The 22,251-nt window shown below is 39.3% G+C and overlaps 2 protein-coding genes and 1 long non-coding RNA gene across 9 annotated transcripts in view; 1 reads left to right on the plus strand and 2 right to left on the minus strand.

Annotated features, from left to right (window-relative positions):
- LOC310738067 (uncharacterized protein) overlaps positions 1–22,251 on the plus strand; it is a gene marked incomplete at its 3' end in the record, with an annotated part of 255,387 nt that overhangs the window by 143,307 nt on the left and 89,829 nt on the right. The gene's annotated exons all lie outside the window — the stretch shown is intronic.
- The window catches only part of fam49a (family with sequence similarity 49 member A), a 32,860-nt gene continuing 12,336 nt past the window's right edge, over positions 1,728–22,251 (minus strand). For 2 of the 7 annotated variants that reach the window (XM_083563118.1, XM_083563120.1), the window contains exons 2-13: positions 18,612–18,666; positions 11,569–11,648; positions 11,140–11,219; positions 10,480–10,601; positions 10,290–10,395; positions 10,060–10,196; positions 8,237–8,314; positions 6,802–6,918; positions 5,020–5,099; positions 2,642–2,768; positions 2,474–2,544; positions 1,728–2,385 (exon numbers count right to left, since the gene is read on the minus strand). In XM_083563118.1, the coding sequence (XP_083419244.1) occupies positions 2,322–2,385; positions 2,474–2,544; positions 2,642–2,768; positions 5,020–5,099; positions 6,802–6,918; positions 8,237–8,314; positions 10,060–10,196; positions 10,290–10,395; positions 10,480–10,601; positions 11,140–11,212 (975 nt within the window). In that variant the 5' untranslated portion in view covers positions 11,213–11,219; positions 11,569–11,648; positions 18,612–18,666 and the 3' untranslated portion in view covers positions 1,728–2,321. Of the gene's footprint in view, positions 2,386–2,473; positions 2,545–2,641; positions 2,769–5,019; positions 5,100–6,801; positions 6,919–8,236; positions 8,315–10,059; positions 10,197–10,289; positions 10,396–10,479; positions 10,602–11,139; positions 11,220–11,568; positions 11,649–18,611; positions 18,667–18,792; positions 18,985–22,251 lie in introns of those variants that run through there. The other 5 variants (XM_083563122.1, XM_083563123.1, XM_083563119.1 and 2 more) reach the window with 4 other exon arrangements.
- On the minus strand, positions 3,265–5,013 carry LOC310738320. The gene is made up of 2 exons (XR_014537038.1): positions 4,889–5,013; positions 3,265–4,818 (listed from the first exon to the last, which is right to left on the minus strand). It is a non-coding gene; the product is annotated as an uncharacterized lncRNA (long non-coding RNA).

Below are 22,251 nucleotides of genomic sequence, written 5' to 3' on the forward strand. Positions count from 1 at the left end.
TGGAATCATTTTAAACACATTTATGAGGACTAATACTGTTTAAATAGTCCCATGTTATCATACGGATGAATATTTCAGTGGGGTGCTGCCACACCTGCAGTTACAGAAAAACCCCAGCTGGACATCAGTGGGTAATTCAATAGCAATGAAAGAATCACAAGCAAGTACCCTACAACTAGAATAACTAATACACTAAAACCATTCGCCAGGTTTCCTAACAGTGTTATTAGTCAAAATTGAACATGTGTTAGGAAGGATTTATGTACCTCATCCCTTTTTTTAATCGATTATTGTATGATTAAGGAAGAAAAATAGACCTGGATCCTGTAGTCAAGGGCATTAAAGCATCTCAGCACTAATGATTATGAGACCTAATGTTTAGTCAATGCTAATGCGTATTTGGTACGTGGCGTTTATTAGAAATAATGAGCTTGTGCTGATGCAGCACTGAAAACACGAGAACGCACCTGCTCGTCTGAACTGTAACGCGGTATAATTGATAATGCAGTGGCCGTTGCTGCTCTCGGTAGCCAACGATAATCAATAAATACATGCTTTACTAGGTTTTTAAAGCATTGTGCATATTTAAAGGGAAACATCTCCAGATCCTGGGCAAATGCACGTATTTAAAGGAGTCCAGCGTAGTCGGTTCCACTCCTCCTCCTCCTGCAAGTAGATTTACAGTAAAGCAGAAAGATGCACAATTTGTACTTCTTGGCCTCATCTGTCTGTCTGAGTTGACATCAGTTCTAGTTTCAATAGTTAAAAAAAATAAAAATAATTTGTGACCACAATTCAAAATGTAGATTAATTTCTTGTCGCGAATCCATTTCTCGAGCGCGTTCTCTCAGCACCGCTGCTGCTACGTGAATATGACGTGTCACAACACTACGGAGACCGAGGCGTGTCCTAAGAGTTACATAGAATACAGATTAACATGGCAGAGGTAGAGCTGCATCTTCCTGGAGACACAACAGTAAAGGAACTTCTGGTTATATTTCGTCCATAAAGGCCTGTGTGTGAAAGCACCATGCATTAGAAGTACTTTACTTAAGTAAAAGGTATGACTTGATGTCTGTCTGAACCAAAGAAATAAAAGTGAAATAACTGTTCCACATTGAATTGCAGAGCATCACATTTTTAAATTGCACCGGATTGTGTTGAATCGTATCGCAGGCTACGCATCAAGATGCAAAATGGCCCATTTTGGAGATCATAATATATACCTATATATCCCTAATATATACTGTACAAACACATTTTTTGGTGGTTAGAGGAGTAGAACTGGAGTGTCAGATGCTTTACACTAATGTCTACGATCTTTTTAAACAAACACGTGGTCCGTTGTGGCTCCAAAGAATCAGTCACTAGATATCCACATGGGAGATGCACCCAATATAAAGGCTAACTGGTGTAGACATTGCAGAGTTTTACATCACTGCTCAAACAGGGTAAACGTGGTGCATGTAGCAAAATGCCGCCATCTTGTGTTGGAAGAAGGAACAAAAAAAAAAAAAAAAAAACCTCATAAGGCTTCTTAACCCAGACAAAACATGGGAATGATCTACTTCTGTACAGAAATAGGCTTTATTGTATTGTATTGTACAGGAAATATTCGGCCGTACTAATTATATTCACGATATTTTCCATGTCTGCAGTGCATAATGAGAACCAGTGTACAGATGTGCGGGATGTACCGTCCGAATGATTGAAACAGGATGAAAATATTAAAATATACTGAAACGGTAAATTTATTTCAAAAATGTAAAGCTGGGGCATTAAGTAATGAAGGGGTTAGAGGCAGAGGCGCATAAACCAGAGCAAACAGCACAAACAACAAGTGTAGACCAAAAGCATAAAAAAAAAAAAAAAAGAAAATGTGGAATTATTAAATTGTCTTTTTACTGTCCCATGAAAAAGCACCGAAAAAAAGCACACACACGCTGAGAACACTTGTTTTTAGCTTGTTTTCACTGCTATGCTCACCCTGAATATATTTACACACACACATACACACGCACGCACGCACGCACGCACGCACGCACGCACGCACGCTACTTTGGTTAAAAACAAATCGTCATTCTTGATTTTAAAGCGATACGGAGAAACCATACGAGGTGTGTGTGTGTGTGTGTGTGTGTGTTTTGGCAATTTAATTTAAAGTATACTGGAGGGAATGGCTATGTAAATACACAAGTATTAACATCAATTTCTTAAATAATTGTAAACATATACATCTTTCTGAGGTCTGTACACTGATCCTCTTTAAAAAAAAAAAAAAAAAAAAAAGAGAGAAAAAAGAAAAAAAAAAGAAAGGAACATTACTGAAGCATTGTTCGGATGTTTTTTGGAGTTGACTCGTCATTCAAATGCTTTGTGGTGAATCTGAGGAGAGATGGGGGGGGGGAGGGGTTAAATAATGATAAAAGATTACAAGCCTCATTCTGGTGCTAAATAAAGATCCGGAACCTACTTCAGAGCATTAAGGAGTCCTTCAACGTTATCAGCCGGCTGGTCTTTCAGGACCTTTATGCATCCCTTCATCTGCAGAAACATCGACACATGTCAAAAACACGGTGGAATGCAGAGAACCGTAAGGGTCAGAGGGAAAGCGGCTTTAAAATAATATAGTGATGCTCACATCTATTTTTGAGGACTTGGTAAAGGCACCGTTGGGATGAACGTGGTCATAGAGAATGATGACACCCACCATCACCCTCATGCAGAAGAGCAGCGTGTCTTCGCTGTTGAACCGGCTTGTGTAGTCGCTGGGAAAGAAAGAATGAGGGTGAGGGGTGTCGAGTTTTACCACACAAACATAATATATATTTTTAAATATATAATATATTAGTGTAATTTGTTCTGTATACATGATGTAGGAAATAAGGAAATCCTTATCCTTAAAAAAAAAAAAAAGTTATTATAGGTAATTGAAACAATTTTCCTTCCCGTGGGCTCACCACCTGCAGGAGGGACCGTAAGGGACGGTGCTGTGAGGATTGGGCAGCAGTCGAAGGCGGGGGTCTGCTTAGACTGCTGCCCCCGCGACCCGAATTACGGATAAGCGGGAGAAAATGAATGAATGAATGAAACAATTTTTTTTTTAACAACAAACATGCAACCCCAAAAAGTCTCGCCTTTTCTCACCAGCCGCATGGATTTGGATGATGAATCTGGAGGGTTCGCTTATTGACTGAGTACGAAACACATTGAATTGGATTCATCACGTTTTTTTTTTTTCATGTGCGTATAACTACGCTGCGATTTACAATAACCGTGATAAAGCGCATTTGGCTTTACAAAAATGCACAGATCCAGGATATACGTTTTAAACGATCGTGTCCTAACAAGCAAACCGGTAAAGATGGTGGATGAGGGGAAATCATCCCTGAGACGACATGAAGGAGTGTACGATTATGAATATTTCTTCTTGATATGTGTACTAGTTTAAAAAAGTGTGCTGTCATCTAGCCAAAAAACATAATGGCTAATTAATGATGAAGTTTATCTATGAAGTTATCGACTGTTCACTGATGAGGGGTTTAGTAGAGTGCAAAACTGCATAAATACAGTTTTAGTCCTAAAGCCATCTACATGGTTTCTAAATGTTCATATTTATCTGAGTTTGGGTTTGAGCTTTCTGAAATCGGAAATAAATTGAATGCACCAACTTTCACCTGCTATTAGTTTACTAAGAACACTGGCAGGATGGCATTTAAAAAACTGTGTAGGAATTATGAGTTAGAGAGAAATGAAAACCTTTTCTACTGAGAATTTGGACACGAAGTGATCACGAATGCAGCATTGAGCTTCTCCTGAATATGTCAATACAGAACCCTCTAGTGGTAGGAAAAGTGCAGACAGAAAAAAGAGGCGAAAATGTAAAGCCATAGATGGGAAAAACCTGGCCATTCTATATTCAGGACTCATTTGTTGGCCACAACATTGCTGAACCTAGACCTGACCAACAGAAGCAACCCCAGATCATATTACTGCCCCCACAGTCCTGTACAGTAGGCATTGTGCATAATGTGTCCCTCGATGCACCCAGGACTCTGGAACAGGGAAAGTCTTTATTTGTCAGACCACGTGACCTTTTTCAATTGTTCTGGAGTCCAAATATTTAAGCTCCCTTTTAGGATCAGCCTCACAAGTGGTTTTCTAAAGCCTACACAACTGTTTAGTCCTAATCCCTTGAGTTCATGCTAAGAGTCCTGCTGAATGCTCTCAGTTTCACTACTAATCAGAGACACAAATTATTCAGTTTTTTTTTTTTTTTTTTTTTTAACAATTTGATTAAACTATAGGAATAAAATAAAGGTTTGTGAAATTTGCAAATCATTGCATTCTGCTTTTATTTACATTTAAGGTCTAAGGTGTTTACAACAGCTGTCTGTCTCTCTGTCTGCGACTGTGGCTGTATGTAACTATAACCTTGCATGAACTTCAAACAGTGGCAGACCCTGGCACAGGGTACAGGTACACACACTTATTTAACATCTTTTTTTATTCTGCTCAACACTCTTTTGCCTGCATCTGCTGCCTGTGAGTGACTTTTTTTTTTAATAGCACTGCTGGCCTCATTTTCAGTCAAAAAAGTGCTAGAATAAATTCCAAAAACTTTGAAAAGCAGCTTTTGTTGAAGTTGAATAAAAATATTTCCCCTCTCTGAGATAAGAGAAAATCACAGTCTACTTTGTGACATGATACTGTAATATTATTTGTTAATTGAATTCTGGTACGTTGAAGAGGTTGTTGTGTTGTTGGTTGATGCAGTGTTTAGGTGTACAATTCGATTTATATTTTAGGAAACAAAACCTAAAAAAAAAAAAAAAAAAAAAGCAAAGTTTTGAAGTAATTAGTAAGTTTTGCAGTCAGGTATCTAAACTTTCTCAAGTATGATTTTAAGTTGCTGTTTACCACTCTGTTAAATACGCATCGCTACCTACACACGTCAGTTCTACAGAGACGAGAGACAAGATTGCTGATGAGGTGCGCGACCCTGGCTAAATTACTCACGGGGTCTCAAGCATGACCTTGCAAACACTGGCCATGGTGCTCAGGCAGTCTGTGGTGTTCTCCAGGGGCAAAGTCTTGTTCTACAAGGAGAGAGGAGATGCAGTTTTACACCATGTTGGAACAAAGCAACCTCAAAAAAAAAATTACAGAACAAGAAGACAAAAGTGAGTGCATCCCTCACATTTCAGCAAACAAAGTTTATCTACTTAAGGGACAATACTATAGAAATGAAACTTGGATATATTTTAGAGTAGTCAATGTGCAGCTTGTGTAGCAGTACAGATTTACTGTCCTCTATAAACAACTCAACCATTATTGTCCAAATAAACTGCCAACAGAAGAGAGTACACCCTAAGTGAACATGTCAAAACTGTGTCTAAAGTGTAAATATTTAGTGTGAGCACCATTGTTATGTAGCACTGCCTTAACCCTCCTGGGCATGGAATTCATCAGAGCTGCACAGATTGTTGCTGGGATCCTCTTCCACTCCTCCATAATGGCATCACTGATCTTAAACACATGGTGCTTCTCCACCTTATGCTTGAGGATGCTCCACAGGTGCTCAATAGGGTTCAGGTCTGAAGACATATTTTGCCCCTTCATCTTCAGCTTCCTCAGCAAAGCAGTTGTCATCTTGGCGGTGTTTATGGTTGTTATTATGTTGGAAAACTGCCGTTAGGCCCAGTTTCTGAAGAGAGGGCGTCATGTTTCGCTTCAGAGTGTCACAGTGCATCTCCCCAGTACCAGCAGCACTCATACAACCCCAGACCATGATGCTACCACCACCATGCTTGACTGTAGGAAAGACAATTGTCTTGGTTGTTCTCACCATGATGTCACCACACATGCTGGACACCATCGGACCACAGGAGATGTTTCCAGTAATTCATGCTCTTTGACAGGTCGTCTTCAGCAAACTGTTTGGGTGTTTTTTGGGTGTTTTTTTTTTTTGAGCCAGCTTCTGAAGAGGCTTCCATGCAGCGGCGTATGGTCTGAGCACTGACAACTGGACCTTCCGCTTCTGCAGCTCAATGCTGCAGCACTCATACATCTTTTTTTCAACTTAACTTCTGTGATGGACACTTGCCAGGTCTGTTCTGAGTGGAACCCAATCTTGGAAAACCTCTGTATGACCCTGACCACTGTACTATAACTCAGTTTCAGGGTGTTACTGATCTTATAGCCTCAGCATCTTTGTGGAGAGCAACAATTCTAATTCTCAAATCCTCATAGACTCTTTACCATCAGGTGCCATGTTGAACATCCAGTGGTCATTATGAGAGAATTGTACTCAAAGCACCAAATTTTAACTGCTCGAATACAAGATACACAAATTTGTATGGTTCTGTCAAGCAGACAAAAACATCAACATGATAAATAGGACATGTGGCTTTGCATGTTTACACAACGTACAGCTGTTATCATTTAGGGTGTACTCACTTTTGTTAGCAGGTATTTAGACAATAATGGCTGTATGTTAAGTTATTTATAGAGGGCAGTAAATCTGTACTGCTGAACAAGCTGCACATTGACTACTCTAAATATATCCAAGTTTCATTTCTATAGCATTGTCATATACATATATACACACACACAAATACATATAATTACTACTAAATCATGAAATCTGGAGACGCTGGGCCTCATGCTGTTTATGGATTATTGAAAATCATCTTAGTTTATCAACAATTAGTGTCCAAAACTGGACTGATTTATTTGATGAAATTGTAATATTTCACTACGTATGAAAAACATGTAATGAAGCGGAAAGGAGTTCATTACCTCGGTCACAAAGTTCGTAGTCGCTGTACTGAGGGTTTTCAGCATCGGAGTGGCCTCAGCATAAAACAGTGACATTCTGTTCGCCATTTCGTTGTTGACTTCATTTTCGATGTCCAGCTACGGAACAATAAGTAACGATGCACAACTATTAAAGTCCGGAAAGGCTACGGGTTTGTTAGTTTTCTGTAAAAAGAATTAAGATGAAGTAGTAAAATTTTTGAATAACCATTCTTTCCCTGAACATTTTGTTGAAAGATAGAAAATGGTTTTGTAAACAGTAAACATCAAATGCGGTAACTATGGAGACGGCCCAACCCCCGAAGCTGATTGCCACTGAAACACTGGTTTACAATTGCTGTGGTTTCAGGTTTCTGAGTTTTACAGACATTGTGGCATTTGCTGTCAGTCAGGTGCTGGACGATTTCTAATACGATTCCATAAAAAAACAAACAAACAAACAAAAAAAACCCACGAATGGACGGCGCACATTTCTACAAAGTGATTTACTGCGGCTTTACTACGTTAAAATGCTTGTTTTGAATGTTGGTATATTTAATTAATGCAGGAATCATTTAATTATTATACACAATTAAATTAATTATATATTCCAGATGCTTATATCGTCCAAATTGTAAAGAAATTCTATTTTATTTTAAAACAAAAATGGTCAAAATAATGTATTATTTTATATAAATTTTTCTAAAACATGGTTGTCAGCTTGCCATCTGCAAAAAACAATACGTGTTGATTTACACAAATTGCTTCACCTTGCATAATCAAATGCATTTTTTTTGTTTTTGTCATTTTTTTTACAGAAAGAAACAACCCAGCACATGGGAATTTGTTTGAAGGAGAAATCCCCCGTGCACTTCTTAACCAGCCGCTGCTATAAGCTGTAAAATATCTAAATTAAAGATAGTTAAACTTAATTAATTCAGCTTTTGCATTTTATAAGTACACTTTTAATTAGAATTGTCCGACTAATTGTTAGTTGCAGCAAAAATCCATCTGCACTGGAGTGGCCTCTAGAGGCGAATTGCCACAGTTAACAGATCAATTGAAAATGTACTTAATTTGGCAATTAATTTACAAAATTAATATTAAAATTAACAATAAATGCTTTAGGATGTATTTTTTTGGTTTAACTTCAATTAATGTTACAAATTTAAACTTTATACTTTAAAACATTACTGTTGCATCCGAAAAGTCATGCTTGAAATAGCCTTCTTTAAATGTTCACAAAGGCCAGAGCATTGAAATTCCATTTATAAATTTTTACTTTACGAATTTATTAATCGGACAATGAATCGGTTATGGGCAAGTAGACCCGACCTAAGCTATCGGTATCGATAAAATCTATTATCGGTGAACCTCTAACTAACACGTGACCTTTTTGTCAACTCCTGCACATAAAGAGTATTGAGGGTCTTCTTACATTCATGTTGTTTATTCTGTTTCGACTGATCGTTCGTCTGTAGTAACTGAAGTCGTTCTGGATGGCAGGAATTCGCATCTGGTGGGGGGAAAAAAAAACCCCATCATATACAGTGAGGAAAATAAGTATTTGAACACCCTGCTATTTTGCAAGTTCTCCCACTTAGAAATCATGGAGGGGTCTGAAATTGTCATCGTAGGTGCATGTCCACTGTGAGAGACATAATCTAAAAAATAAAAATCCAGAAATCACAATATATGATTTTTAAACTATTTATTTGTATGATACAGCTGCAAATAAGTATTTGAACACCTGTCTATCAGCTAGAATTCTGACCCTCAAAGACCTGTTAGTCTGCCTTTAAAATGTCCACCTACACTACATTTAGTATCCTAAATTAGATGCACCTGTTTGAGGTCGTTAGCTGCATAATGACACCTGTCCACCCCATACAATCAGTAAGAATCCAACCACTAACATGGCCAAGACCAAAGGGCTGTCCAAAGACACTAGAGACAAAATTGTACACCTCCACAAGGCTGGAAAGGGCTACGGGGAAATTGCCAAGCAGCTTGGTGAAAAAAGGTCCACTGTTGGAGCAATCATTAGAAAATGGAAGAAGCTAAACATGACTGTCAATCGCCCTCGGACTGGGGCTCCATGCAAGATCTCACCTCGTGGGGTCTCAATGATCCTAAGGAAGGTGAGAAATCAGCCCAGAACTACACGGGAGGAGCTGGTCAATGACCTGAAAAGAGCTGGGACCACCGTTTCCAAGGTTACTGTTGGTAATACACTAAGACGTCATGGTTTGAAATCATGCATGGCACGGAAGGTTCCCCTGCTTAAACCAGCACATGTCCAGGCACGTCTTAAGTTTGCCAATGACCATATGGATGATCCAGAGGAGTCATGGGAGAAAGTCATGTGGTCAGATGAGACCAAAATAGAACTTTTGGGTCATAATTCCACTAAACGTGTTTGGAGGAAGAAGAAGGATGAGTAGCTTCCCAAGAACACCATCCCTACTGTGAAGCATGGGGGTGGTAGCATCATGCTTTGGGGGTGTTTTTCTGCACATGGGACAGGGTGACTGCACTGTATTAAGGAGAGGATGACCCGGGCCATGTATTGCGAGATTTCGGGGAACAACCTCCTTCCCTCAGTTAGAGCATTGAAGATGGGTCGAGGTTGGGTCTTCCAACATGACAACGACCCTAAGCACACAGCCAGGATAACTAAGGAGTGGCTCTGTAAGAAGCATATCAAGGTTCTGGCGTGGCCTAGCCAGTCTCCAGACCTAAACCCAATAGAGAATCTTTGGAGGGAGCTCAAACTCCGTGTTTCTCAGCGACAGGCCAGAAACCTGACTGATCTAGAGAAGATCTGTATGGAGGAGTGGGCCAAAATCCCTCCTGCAGTGTGTGCAAACCTGGTGAAAAACTACAGGAAACGTTTGACCTCTGTAATTGCAAACAAAGGCTCCTGTACCAAATATTAACATTGACTTTCTCAGGTGTTTAAATACTTATTTGCAGCTGTATCATACAAATAAATAGTTAAAAAATCATATATTGTGATTTCTGGATTTATTTTTTTAGATTATGTCTCTCACAGTGGACATGCACCTACGATGACAATTTCAGACCCCTCCATGATTTCTAAGTGGGAGAACTTGCAAAATAGCAGGGTGTTCAAATACTTATTTTCCTCACTGTATATATATACACACAGATATACAATATTTGATAAAAAAAAAAAAAAAAAAAAATGTAAAATTACAGCCAACAGGTTAAAGTTCAACCTAAATTCAAAACTAGAACCTTGAGCTCGTCGAATCGGAGCGTGAAATGCAGGATCTCAGCAAACTGCTTGGCGAGGGCCTGCTCCTTCTCCAGGTGCTGAGTGGGAGTGTAAGGTGGACAGGTCAGAGACTCGAGCAGGCTCTGCAGGGCTTTCTCTGTGCCAGTGGAGAGAGAAAAATCCATGGAATCTGCGCTTTATATTGAAACTCAAAAGGATGCGTTCTAAACAGCGCGAGTGAGAACGTTACCCAGTTTCAGCGAGAAGCCGTAAAACTGCTTGAGCCGGATGACGAGTGGACACACGGATTTCCATGCCTTCTCTTGAAGCAGTAAATCATTGGGATTCTGTATAGCCTGAAAGCGCAAATCAAAAGGGTTACGTTTGTTTGTGCAAGTTGGAAAACGGCGTTATTCGTTACGAGTGGGTGTCCTGCGTACATCTCTGATCTCCATTCCTGCTCCTTTGTAAGCCTGCAGGCCTGACAGGATGCTCTCGGATTCCTGGAGGACGGCGTTCACCTGGTTCCACACGTCACACTCGCACTCTGTGGGCCGTGCATCTGATGTACGTACAGAGAAACCCTTACTCACATGCACAACTAAATTAGCATGCAAATAATAATCTCCGCATCCTCCACATCTGCTAGACTCAATACTGAGTCGGTAAGCAAAATAGTACATCTCAGATAATCATTTACACGGTGACAGCAGGAACATATTTTCCAAAGGAAAGTGTTAGTGCAGACAAAATTATTGCAGGAAAGGTATAATAGCATGCAAATAAAGGTGAGAGGAGAAGAAGAAGCAGCAGCACCAGAAACACTGCTACATTAGAAATCGCTGTACCATGAGTCACAGCACCTACTGTGCACAAACAGCAAACATGCATTCTGAGAAGATAAGAAGTAGTGAAAGCAAAGGTGCCCGGGTTCGTCTGAAGAGCCAACCCCCCCCCATGTTCCCCGGAGAATAGCGCATGCACTAACATCATCAACTGTGTTTGACAATTAGACAGAGGACTTGACAACACGGAGACATGCAGGGTGTTTGGTAGACGGCAGGAAAGGACAGACTGGGCCAGGCAAAAGCTCTGCTCACTTTCAAAGTCAAGGAAAAAGTTTGGCCCCTGATCAAACTCTGTGCAAGTGAGCACTTTTAAAAGATTCCCCATTTGGTTTCTGGAAGAAGAGAACAGAAGGAAAAAAAACAAGGAGAGAGAGAGAGAGAGAGAGAGAGAGAGAGAGAAAAAAGGTGTTGCATGTAACAGATAGCAATAGTTTGATTTTGCTGCCATGGGTCTGAAACACTCCCATAGAGCACAGATGAAGCTCAAAGTAAAGCATTTTAGTTGTTAATTTTATTTTTATTCTTTTTATCATTAAAGTTATTCACAATCTCCAAACTCTCTTAACGCAGAAACATGGTTGTGCTCTATGAGAGTGTTCAGACCTGCGGCCGTGTCCTGTGAAGGAAAGATCAGCAGTTACACAGTTCCCCTTCTGAGGCTGCAAGTCCTCATACACTTACTTTCAAAGTCCAGGAAAAAATGTGGATAGTTCTCTATTTCTCTTGTAAGGACTTTTAGAAGATTACCCATTCCAGCAAACCTAATCAAGATATAAATGGTAAAGAATTTGGGTGAAAAAATAAAATTAGATATAAAAAGTGGTTTACACAATTTTAACATGTAGAACTGTTGCTGTTTTTGCTGTGTTCAGTTAAAGTCATATATTTGACTTCTCAAAAGACAAAAAAAAAAAACTACAGCAAAGAAAATAAATGAAATACACATTACATATTACAATTCCTGACTTCCAAATAATAATAAAAAAAAAAGGACAAATGAACTCAATTTCTACCATTTATGTGAAAAAAATTCACATACAATTAGCTGAAATTAGAAAAGACCAACATGGAGTCTTCCACTTTCTAGCTTCTAACATCAGAAGCAGGTTGTAAGCAGCAGATCGTTAATACTGAATACACTGAATGAAACGTCAACTGGCCATATTAAAGGAGCCCCCATTCCAGTTTAAAACTACAGTATGTAAATCAAGCTTAACCCTTGATGTTTGAACAACACATGGATATGATCATACATTTTAAAGTTAAAAGTATATAAACACCTGACCAACACACCCACGTAGTTCTTCCCCAAGGTCTGCAGGACACAGCATCATAGTAAGAATATCTTTCAATATTATATAATTATATCTTTAAATGGACCTAGAAGACACAAACCCTGTTCCAACATGATAAACAATGTTACTGTACACAGTGTACAGGTGTGAAAGAGCCAACACTGACTGACCCCCAGACCTTTTCCAACATCAGCAGCTGAGCTCAATAATGCTCTTGTACCTGAATGAGCAAGAATCCTCACAGCAATGATCTGACAACAGTACGTCTGGAATGATATGAAGGCAAATATGGAAGTGATTGTCAGGTGTCCAAAAACTTTGGGCCAAATGTTAATTTAGATTCTAATATAAATTAGAATAAAAAAAAAATAACGCAGCCCATATAAAAAAAAAAAAAATGGTCTATGGAAAAATAGTGCTCTGCTTGGTCAAACGTTTGTGGACACCTGAGCATTAGAGGTGCTTCAACATCAAGTCCCCATTTGCTGTTATTATAACCTTCACCTACAACGGGAAGATGTTCCGCACATTTTCTATAAATTTCCACATTACATACGAGTCACGAGTTTCAAAGAAAAGGTGAAATGACATCAACACCACTTCGTTTTCAGTAAAAGGTGTTGAGATGTAGAACCGGTTTCCACTCGAGGAAAAGTGCTGCAAATCTTTAATACGTGTTTCAAATACACTGCAATCTCACATGGGTTTGGATAATAGAAAAAGTATAGTCAAACGAAAAAAGCTTTCCCTCTAATTCAAACAGAGACACGAATCTGATCATCATTAGGCTCTGATGCGTCCCTGCACTCGCAGCTCCATGGTAACGTTGACTTTTGCATAGAATTGACCCTCTATTTCATCAGCTCTTCTTACAAAACCAGAAAAATATTTTTTTGAAGGGCCAAAGCAGCCAGACTCGGTGAGCTGCATATTCTGCCTAATTAATGCCAGAAATGCTGAGCTGTGACTTTCGGCTTACATATTTATATTCAGGGTGTGGCTGCAAAGACGCTCATCGAGTATCATATTAAACATAGGTGCGTTAATAAGATGTACCTACATATCCTGTTTCGTTTTTTTTTTTGCATTCGCATTTGCCAGCTTGTTAAAGAAGAATTCTCTCAAGATGAGTCAAATCTGGTGAAGACTGTAAAACAGTGTGGAGGAGGAGCACCAGTAAGAATAGTGAGGTATTACGAGTGCTACTGCGACTTCTGATCAGTGCAAGAAATTAATTGCATAACCTCAGGGCCTGAATATACCTTCCAGGATAAAACAGCGAGAGAGTATGGCTGTCTCTCAGAGGCTTAGTAACAGATTTGGAAAGCTTATTTTAATAACTCTGAAGTTTACACGTGGCAGAAAAATAAAATCTAGTTGGGTCTTAGAGTGTAAAGACCCTCTCCAATTATTTATGGCATATTTATGGCATTTATCCAGAGTTACTTACAATTATCACATTTATACACCTGAGGGTTAAGGGCCTCTCACAAGGACCAAAACAGTGATCAGAAGTCCTACATCCTATCCTTTTGTTCCCTGTAATACCCTGCGTTTCAGTTAATTACACTAGATGGCGCACTCCAATCACTACTGACCCTCAGATATTCATTCTTCACAATTGCCATTGCCTTGAGCACTACTTTAACAATAAATAGACCAAAGAAATGTACAATAAATGGCTGTATGCAAGATCCTTGCTTGGCTTCAAATTAGCAAAAGCTAGCAAGCATTTCTCCAAATGGAAGTTTTTTTAAAAGAATGCATGGTAGAGAAAGCAAGTCTTGTGTGTCCATCTTTTCTGTGCTGGATAAAAAGGGTGACACTGTTCTTTCAAATGTTTTCTTTACTTTGGGTTTATATTAGATCCCCCATCCATCTGTCACTGTCCCGGCCCTGGAGGTGCAACAGGTCAAAAAACCTCACAGATCAGATCACATAAAATTTTTTGAGTCATAAATCGAATCATTTTCCGTATCAGCAAAATAAACAACAAAAACAAAAGGGAGGGGACGAAACTAATTTGCTTTTAATTTATTAACAGCTTTACTTTAATCGCACACATTATCCTATGCGAGCGAAGTGGGAGGCTTTTCAAGTTCTTCTACTCTGATTCTGCAAACAAATAAATAAATAGTATGATTAAGTAAAAAAAAAATTAAGTTACAAAAATTAGCAATTATTCTGTGGATCACGGCCCGAACCGTGACTCGTGATCAGTACGGATCTTGGACAAACGGCGATCCGTAGGCAAAACATTAAACCCCAGTAAACAAACGTTTGCCCATCGCTACACTACAGTGTTGTATCTGAAACCGAAGGAACAGCCTTGCAGAAGAGGAAGTATAGAGAGCAACACTGCTGTATGTGGTTAACCAGATTACGTAGTGTGCTGCGTTATTTACAAAGACGAGTGATTTCCTGTTACACCTCTGTTACACCGGCTGCCTGGAAAAATCTTCTCAAACTGGTAATTCAGAAAATACAAACTGAACTGCAGTCCTTCCATCATTCATCATTTACACAAATAATTCACAAAAAAAAGCAACAAAATAAAAAAGGTCTAAATTGATATACCTCTTGGTTGTATGTTTATATACCTGTATCTGTCTCTACAGGTGGTGGAGTTACAATAGAGCTCATTTAAAACCATGCAAACGTCCACTTAAAAAATCAATCAATTATTTTAATACGTATTACTGTAGAAGTAAAAATAGCTGAGGGACCTTGGTAGGCTGTCAGGAGTCATGTTTCACATAAAATGCTGTGTGTTAGATTGTGTAAACGAGGAATATCCGTGATGTTTGGTAATTTAAATCAGTTTCCCCTTTAAATAGGTCTATAGCTGTAATAGTACAACAACACAGAGAAAAAGAGAAGAGAGAAAGAGGGAATGAGGTACAGAAAGAAAAAGAAAAGGCAAGAGGGAGAAAAAGAGGGAAAGAGAACAAGTGAGCAAAAGAGAAAATATGAAAACAGAGGGGGGGGGGGGACAGACAAAAAGGAGAAAGAAAGAAAGAAAGAAAGAAAGAAAGAAAGAAAGAAAGAAAGAAAGAAAGAAAGAAAGAAAGAAAGAAAGAAAGAAAGAAAGAAAGAAAGAAAGAAAGAAAGAAAGAAAGAAAGCAGAGTCTAAGCAAGAGTGGGAAAGAAATAGAGGAGAAGATAGAAAGGGAGAGAGAGAAAATGTACCATAAATGATAACAGGAACTAACTTGACTCTAGGACATTCCACAAGATTAAAAGTGAAGGATAAGTTTGTAAAGTGCGCCGTCTGAAGTGACAGTGGCAGAAGTCCCAGTGGTGTTAGTGGAAGTGGCGTTAGTGGCAGTGTAGTAAGTGGCATTATTGGAAGTGGCAGTGGCATTAGTAGCAGTGGAAGTGGCGCAGAGGCCGTTTAAGTGAAATTATTGGAAGTGGCGTTATTTGAAGTGGCAGTGGAAGTGACGTAATAGAAAGTGGCAGTGGTGTTACTGAAAGTGGCAGTGGCAATGGTAGCAGTGAAAATGGCATTACTGGAAGTGGCGGTGGCGTCATTGTAAGTGGCGTTACTGGATGTGGCAGTGGCATTACTGGAAGTGTCTTTAGTAGAAGTGGCAGTGGCGTTACTGGAAGTGGCATTATTAGAAGTGGCAGTGGTGTTATTGAAAGTGTTGTTACTGGAAGTGGCAGTAGTGTTATTGGAAGTGGCAGTGGTGTTATTGCAGTGGCGTTATTGGAGCTGGCAGTGGAGTTATTGGAGTTGGCAGTGGCGTTACTCGATGTGGCAGTGGCGTTATTGGATGTGGCAGTGGTGTTATTGGATGTGGCAGTGGCATTACAGGACGTGGCGTTTTTTGAAGTGGCAGTGGTGTTATTGCAGTGGCGTTATTGGAGTTGGCAGTGGCGTTATTGCAGTGGCGTTACTCGATGTGGCAGTGGCGTTATTGGAGCTGGCAGTGGCGTTATTGGAGCTGGCAGTGGCGTTATTGCAGTGGCGTTACTCGAAGTGGCAGTGGTGTTACTCGAAGTGGCAGTGGCGTTATTGGAGCTGGCAGTGGCGTTATTGGAGCTGGCAGTGGCGTTATTGGAGTGGCGTTACTCGATGTGGCAGTGGCATTATTGGAGCTGGCAGTGGCGTTATTGGAGCTGGCAGTGGCGTTATTGCAGTAGCGTTACTCGATGTGGCAGTGGCGTTATTGAATGTTCCAATCGCTTTTTAATTTGTTTGCTAACAATTCCTCTTAAGCTGTGAATATGGCATGTTGTGTATAACTTCTAATGAAGACTGCATATAATAAAGAGTTTATTAGGAACACCTGCGCATCCATGAGGTTCTCGAATTCCGAACAATCTTGTGGTGGCACCATGATGTAGAAAACCAAACAGATCCAGATCATGAGCTTAACATAATTTTACTATCAAACATCTGAATAAAGCATGTAGAAAAGCAGAAAACCACATGAATCTCATGGAATCTGAGACTATCAGACACTGCAACTGGACAAAATCACCAGGTGCCCTAAATAATTTTTTTTCAAGCCAAGTATCGCTAAACCTGCACTTCCCATATCGGAAAATAAAATCCCTTTTATGTCTGTGGTTCACTCTGAGAGAGAGTAGTGCCAATAACAAAAACCTGATTGGCTGCTGCATGTTTTTCTCATTTGTAGTTATAATACGGTAAATTACATTTGGACTAGCGAAATAAAACACCAATGAAACTAACAAACAAAAACAAGTGCTGCGGGAGCATTTTAATTAGTGTTAGAGGTCGCGTTACATAGACATCGGAAAATTACGACCTGATTAAAATCATTTAAGCCCTAGAACAGTGAATTTAAAACGTTCAATTTTGATTTTAGTTTAAGGGGCAAAACGGACAATCGATAACAAGTGTCTTATCTATGGACATTTGCCCCAGAACAACCCAATAGTCTACGACCCTCCGGGGAGCTCTGTATTAAGATTTCTGTAATGAGATCAAGTGTTTTGTGAGCATTGAGTGAACTATTTATGGTCCGAGGTTATAAATAATGAAGGATATAAATTAATTATTTCACACTGAATAAAGTAAACACCTTTATGGATTGCTTCACAGGAATGTGGGAGAAACGGTTAAAATCCCTTTCTGGTCTTTTCTTGACAAATACCACATGGGGGGAGAAAAAAAGATAAATTAAAAAGAGTTTAATAAAATGCGCTAAAAGAGATAAAAAAAAAGAAAAAAAGAAAGAAAACAGTGAGTGAAAGAAAGTAAAAGAGTAGGAGAGAGAGGAACAGAGGGAGAAAAAAAGAAAGACAGAGAGAGAGTGCGCACACAAGCAAGAGAGAAAAAGATAAGAGATTGAGGTAAAAACAGGAAAAAGATGATGGAGAGAGACCATAGAAAGGATAAAAGAAATGAAAAGATGGAAAACAGTGAGCAAAAAAGAAAAAAAATTGAGAAAAAGAAGAGGGTTAGGCAGGGAGTGAAGGAGGGAGAAAAAGAGGGAATGACAGGAAGAGAAGAAAAGTGAGCGAGAACAAGAGAACAGAGCAAGAGCGAGGGAAAGAGGGAGAAAAAAAAGAAAGCATGAGTGAAAGGGAGCAAGTGAAAGAGATACTAAGTAAATGCAAGCCAGAGGGGGAAAAAAAAGATAAAAGCAGATAGAGAGAGGGAGGGAGAAAAAGGGAGAGAGAATAAGAGCGTGTATTGGTGGAAGTCACAAAAATTAAAGCGTCAAGGAAATCCATTAATGAAACCTTTATGAACTGTTTCACAGGAATTTGGGTGAAACAGTTAAAAACTCTTTCCGCCCTCATCAAAAACCACATGGAAAAAAAATCTTGCTATTTAATATCTTTGTCTCATGAAGGTCAAAGGGTGAAGAGTTCAATAAAATGTGCTTTCGAGTACCGATATGATGCATATCTTCCGTTATAAAAATACACAGTACATGCTGTCCAGAGTGACTTGTGTGGGATCCTGTGTAACCAGTAAAGGAGGTCTGATGGTGGGACAGGGCAGGTTCTCAATTCCAAGGTTTATGCTGCAAGAGCCTTTTCAGTCACCATGTCTGCTCGCACATGCCCTTGAGCCCACAATGGCAAGAAGCAATGTGTAGTTCTGTTTCTATCTGATCCAACATTCTGTCAATTACACAGTCACAGGGTTTCCTTCCTTTATGACACGGGTCAATGATTAAGCCCATAAACTCGAATGGTTTCACTACACAGAGCACCAAGGTGAATAGTTTAGAGGATTGTGTCCTAGAATTGTGTCCTAAACCGAAGAATTTAAATGTTTCTTCTCATTGGGAAAAAAATTATAAAAAAAAATCATTATAATAATGTATGCATTCCTAGTATATGGTACAAACAAACAAAAAAAGCTTATGAAAATGCATGCAAACCAAATCAAGACACCAGAATACTCGATGATTAGCATTATTCGTGCAAAACAGATATTACCTTATCTGGAGGAAAATGTGGGGTTTCTTTTATATCATTCGCTTGCTCTTGATTTCTGAAACAAACAAAGGAAAACAGTCAGCTTGTATTAGTGTTCTTCAAATGAACTGCAAGCTGAACCCAAAGAGAAATAATATGAAAAATGTACTAATCGGGCATAGAAAGAGGAAATTAGAGCCACCTTGACTACTAGCACTAGCAGCCTGGGTCAGTTTACTGGTGATTGGTTTACACTTCCCCCAGACAGCATTCCACCTTCAGGTTAATGGCTGCCAGTGATTAATCAAAATGTTCCTCTCGCCTTGATGTAGAACCAACAAAGGTGGGTATGAAATATGAGAAGTGGCGATGAAAGGCTCGCTCTAGCTTCCATCTGTCCGTTTTTTTTTGTTGTTTTTTTTGCAGTACACACACACACACACACACACACACACACACACACACACACACACACACACACACACTTTTAATGTTAAAAGCAAAGACGACTGGGACACATGAACACATGAAATACCCAGTATGAGTCTGTACTAGATGGTGTGACCCAATGACCACAGATCTGCAATGCTGTGTACGTTTTTTTTAACCTGGCCACCTCTTCAAGAGCCAAACTGCACTGTTCATACACACTACTGAATAAATAACCATCAGAATATGGACAAAAGTATTGGGACAACTGACTTTACCAGCCATGTGTGTTTATTTTCCCCCAAAACTGTTATCATGAGATTTTCCCCTACACTTGAACCAGGAGACACAAACCGGCTCCTGCATGACAATGACCCTTGTCCAGGAAGATGTGCTTTACGTGTTTTGTAGTGAAAGATCTCCTGCTATAGAACTCCAACCCTATTGAACACTTTTGGGATGAAAGTGAGCGCTGACTGCAATACAGGTGTCCTCATGCTCACTTACATCAATAGCTCACTTTGCGAACACGTTTAAGGCTGAATGAGCACAAATCTCCAGAGCACACTCTAAAATATAGTGGGACATCATTCCAGAAGGGTGGAGGAAATTAGAAGAGCAAATAATAATAATAAAAAGTTGGAGGTGAACAAAAACTAAATCTAAAATAAAACAAAGAGCATTGATCAAATGTCCACATACTTCTGAAAATATGGCCTACAACACATCGTCCAAAACAGTGAGCATTAGAGCCATGGGAGAAGCAGCTTCTAAAGGCTTTGTGGTACTTGGATACTTCAATTCTCTTCTACTTGACTGTTAAATTGTACCTCAGCCAGAAAGGAAACTGCTGATCAAAGTCTATTTCAAGGTCGGAAAAAGGTCACGGTCACAACGTACAAATGTAAACAAGCTCCAGTGTCAAGTGATCGTGACTCCTTGTTATTGTAATTGACTGATAAAATATAAGAATGTGACTCAAAGATGATGCACACTTTCAGAAAAGAAATGCTTTTATGAAGGTAAAAATAAACGGCCCTAAAAAGGGAAAAATCTATTGGAAAATCTCATTGGAAAAGATTTATGTACATCACTGCTGTAAACTGAAGCACCACACAGAATATGAAAAATATAGAAAACAAGTTTAGTTGTCAGCTGTCCACAGTAGTCCTTAAGGCACAATTACACACACTGCAAAATATCGTCTGATTATATTGAATTTTTTTTTTGTCAGTGTCCCACAGCCCTACAAATTACCGCATTATATTTACATTAATACATTATATGTGAATCTGAAAATGTGTAATGCATCGTGTATATATGATGAGAGAAATGACCAACATGAAACAATGATTTCTTGGCTCAGTCCTACATCGCCCTGTTAGAGAGGTAAAAAAAATAATAAAAATAGTGCCCGTTACGCCCTTGTGACCAAAAAAAAACCTGCCAACACAAAAAAAGTAAAAAATTCTGAAACTCTGTGTTAGCTGCTTCCATGTACATGCACTGACTAGCTAATAAAAATGCAACAGGAAGTGATGTATAGCTCGAGGTGATATGCCATTAAAACTTAAATACCATAAAAGTGGTATTTAAGAAAAAGAGCTGAAAGGAACACCGGTGTATGGATTCCCTTTCCTCTCTTCATTTCTCTTCATTCGGCGTGAAAGGAATGAAACGCAGATCCTACAGCTGAAATAAGGGACAAAATCCAATCACAAGTGCTCACTGGGGACGCTAGAAAAATGGCAGGTGGAAAAGATGAGGAGTTTCAGCTGTCCACTTAGGATCGGAGATGGAGGTTTCCATCAAATCCACTGTGCAAAGCCACAGCCAGATAACCAGTGATCTATTAGCTGTTAAACAGCTGGTGATCATTTTGTTCCGTTTCCTCTGGTTCTGTGTTTTCCACAGTTGTCAAACTCCGCTACTAAAATCCCCACAAAACGTTCACAAGCTGCTCAAACGCTGTAGGCTTTGAATGTGTGAGATTTGTGAAGCGAGGACTTTTTGCACGTCTGCAGCTGTCAGATCTTATATCCGTCAAACTCACTGAGCCGAACCTGGAGCGCTTCCTGACAGGCGGAACGCCACGACATGTGCTGTAATGGGAGAATATCATCGGCGAGAAGAAAATCGGAACGCTGTACAAGACTGCAGCTGAGTAACGTTTTCTGTAGGGCTCAAACGATTCCTCGAGTAATTCCATTACTAAAATTCATAGAGGCATATAATTTACTTCAATGCTTCGTTTAGTCCATTAAACTAAACACTGAGCACTGTGTTACCCATGGACCATCATTACTGACGCACCGCCCGCTAAACTCTGGAGCGCTCTGGACAGGCAACACAGAAGACGCTGCAGAATAAAAAAGGAACAGAGACAAAACAGCGAGGGACGAGGAAAAGATACAGACCAAAGAAAACGGCAAAAAGTTTCCAAAGTTTGGTATAATTTCAAACTAAACCATGAGAGAAACACAGTACCGTGCGGTTACAGTTTTTAAAGTAGAGTAGTGGAGCACGTTTTCAAAGCTGATGATAAAAACACAGATTGAGTGCGTGGAAAATTTTAAGCAGCTTCCCAGAGACAAAAAAAATCACATCACTATACTGTGCGAGATTTTATACGTAAACACGAGTGAACAATTATGAGTTTCATTATTCATTCATTGTTTCACTTTTTGCTGTATTTGCATTTTAATGTAATATGCCAATTAAATGCACTAAATGGGTTTCGTTTTCACCGATATTCTTGTATACAGCAATACAAATTTCTGACCATCCAATCAAAGGACATGAAAATGCAGACACTATTGTACGACTGCTAGACGGCCTCAAAGTAACCGAATCGCAGGCTGATTGGTTACAGCAAAACCTTCAAGAAACAGAGTGTTTATGGTTTTAAAAAAACCACTGAAGTCTGATTGGATAGAAATAACAATAATGGCTTTATGTTGAGTTCTTCTCAGAGGACAGTAAATCAGTACTGTTATACAAGCTGAACATTGACTACTCTAAAATATATACAAGCTTTATTTATATAGTATTGCCCCCTGAGAAGATATATAATAATATGGCTACTGAAATGTGTGAAACTGGGGTGCACTTACTTTTGTAAGCTGCTTTATAAATGTAAAACTGTCACGGTGATTCCCACCAAATACATGGACGGAAATGTTCTGCATTAAGAGTCATACGTAAGCGATGAGAACATGTAACAAAACAAGTC

This window comes from Silurus aristotelis, assembly GCF_946808225.1.
Source record: "Silurus aristotelis genome assembly, chromosome: 15".
Taxonomy (NCBI): domain Eukaryota; kingdom Metazoa; phylum Chordata; class Actinopteri; order Siluriformes; family Siluridae; genus Silurus; species Silurus aristotelis.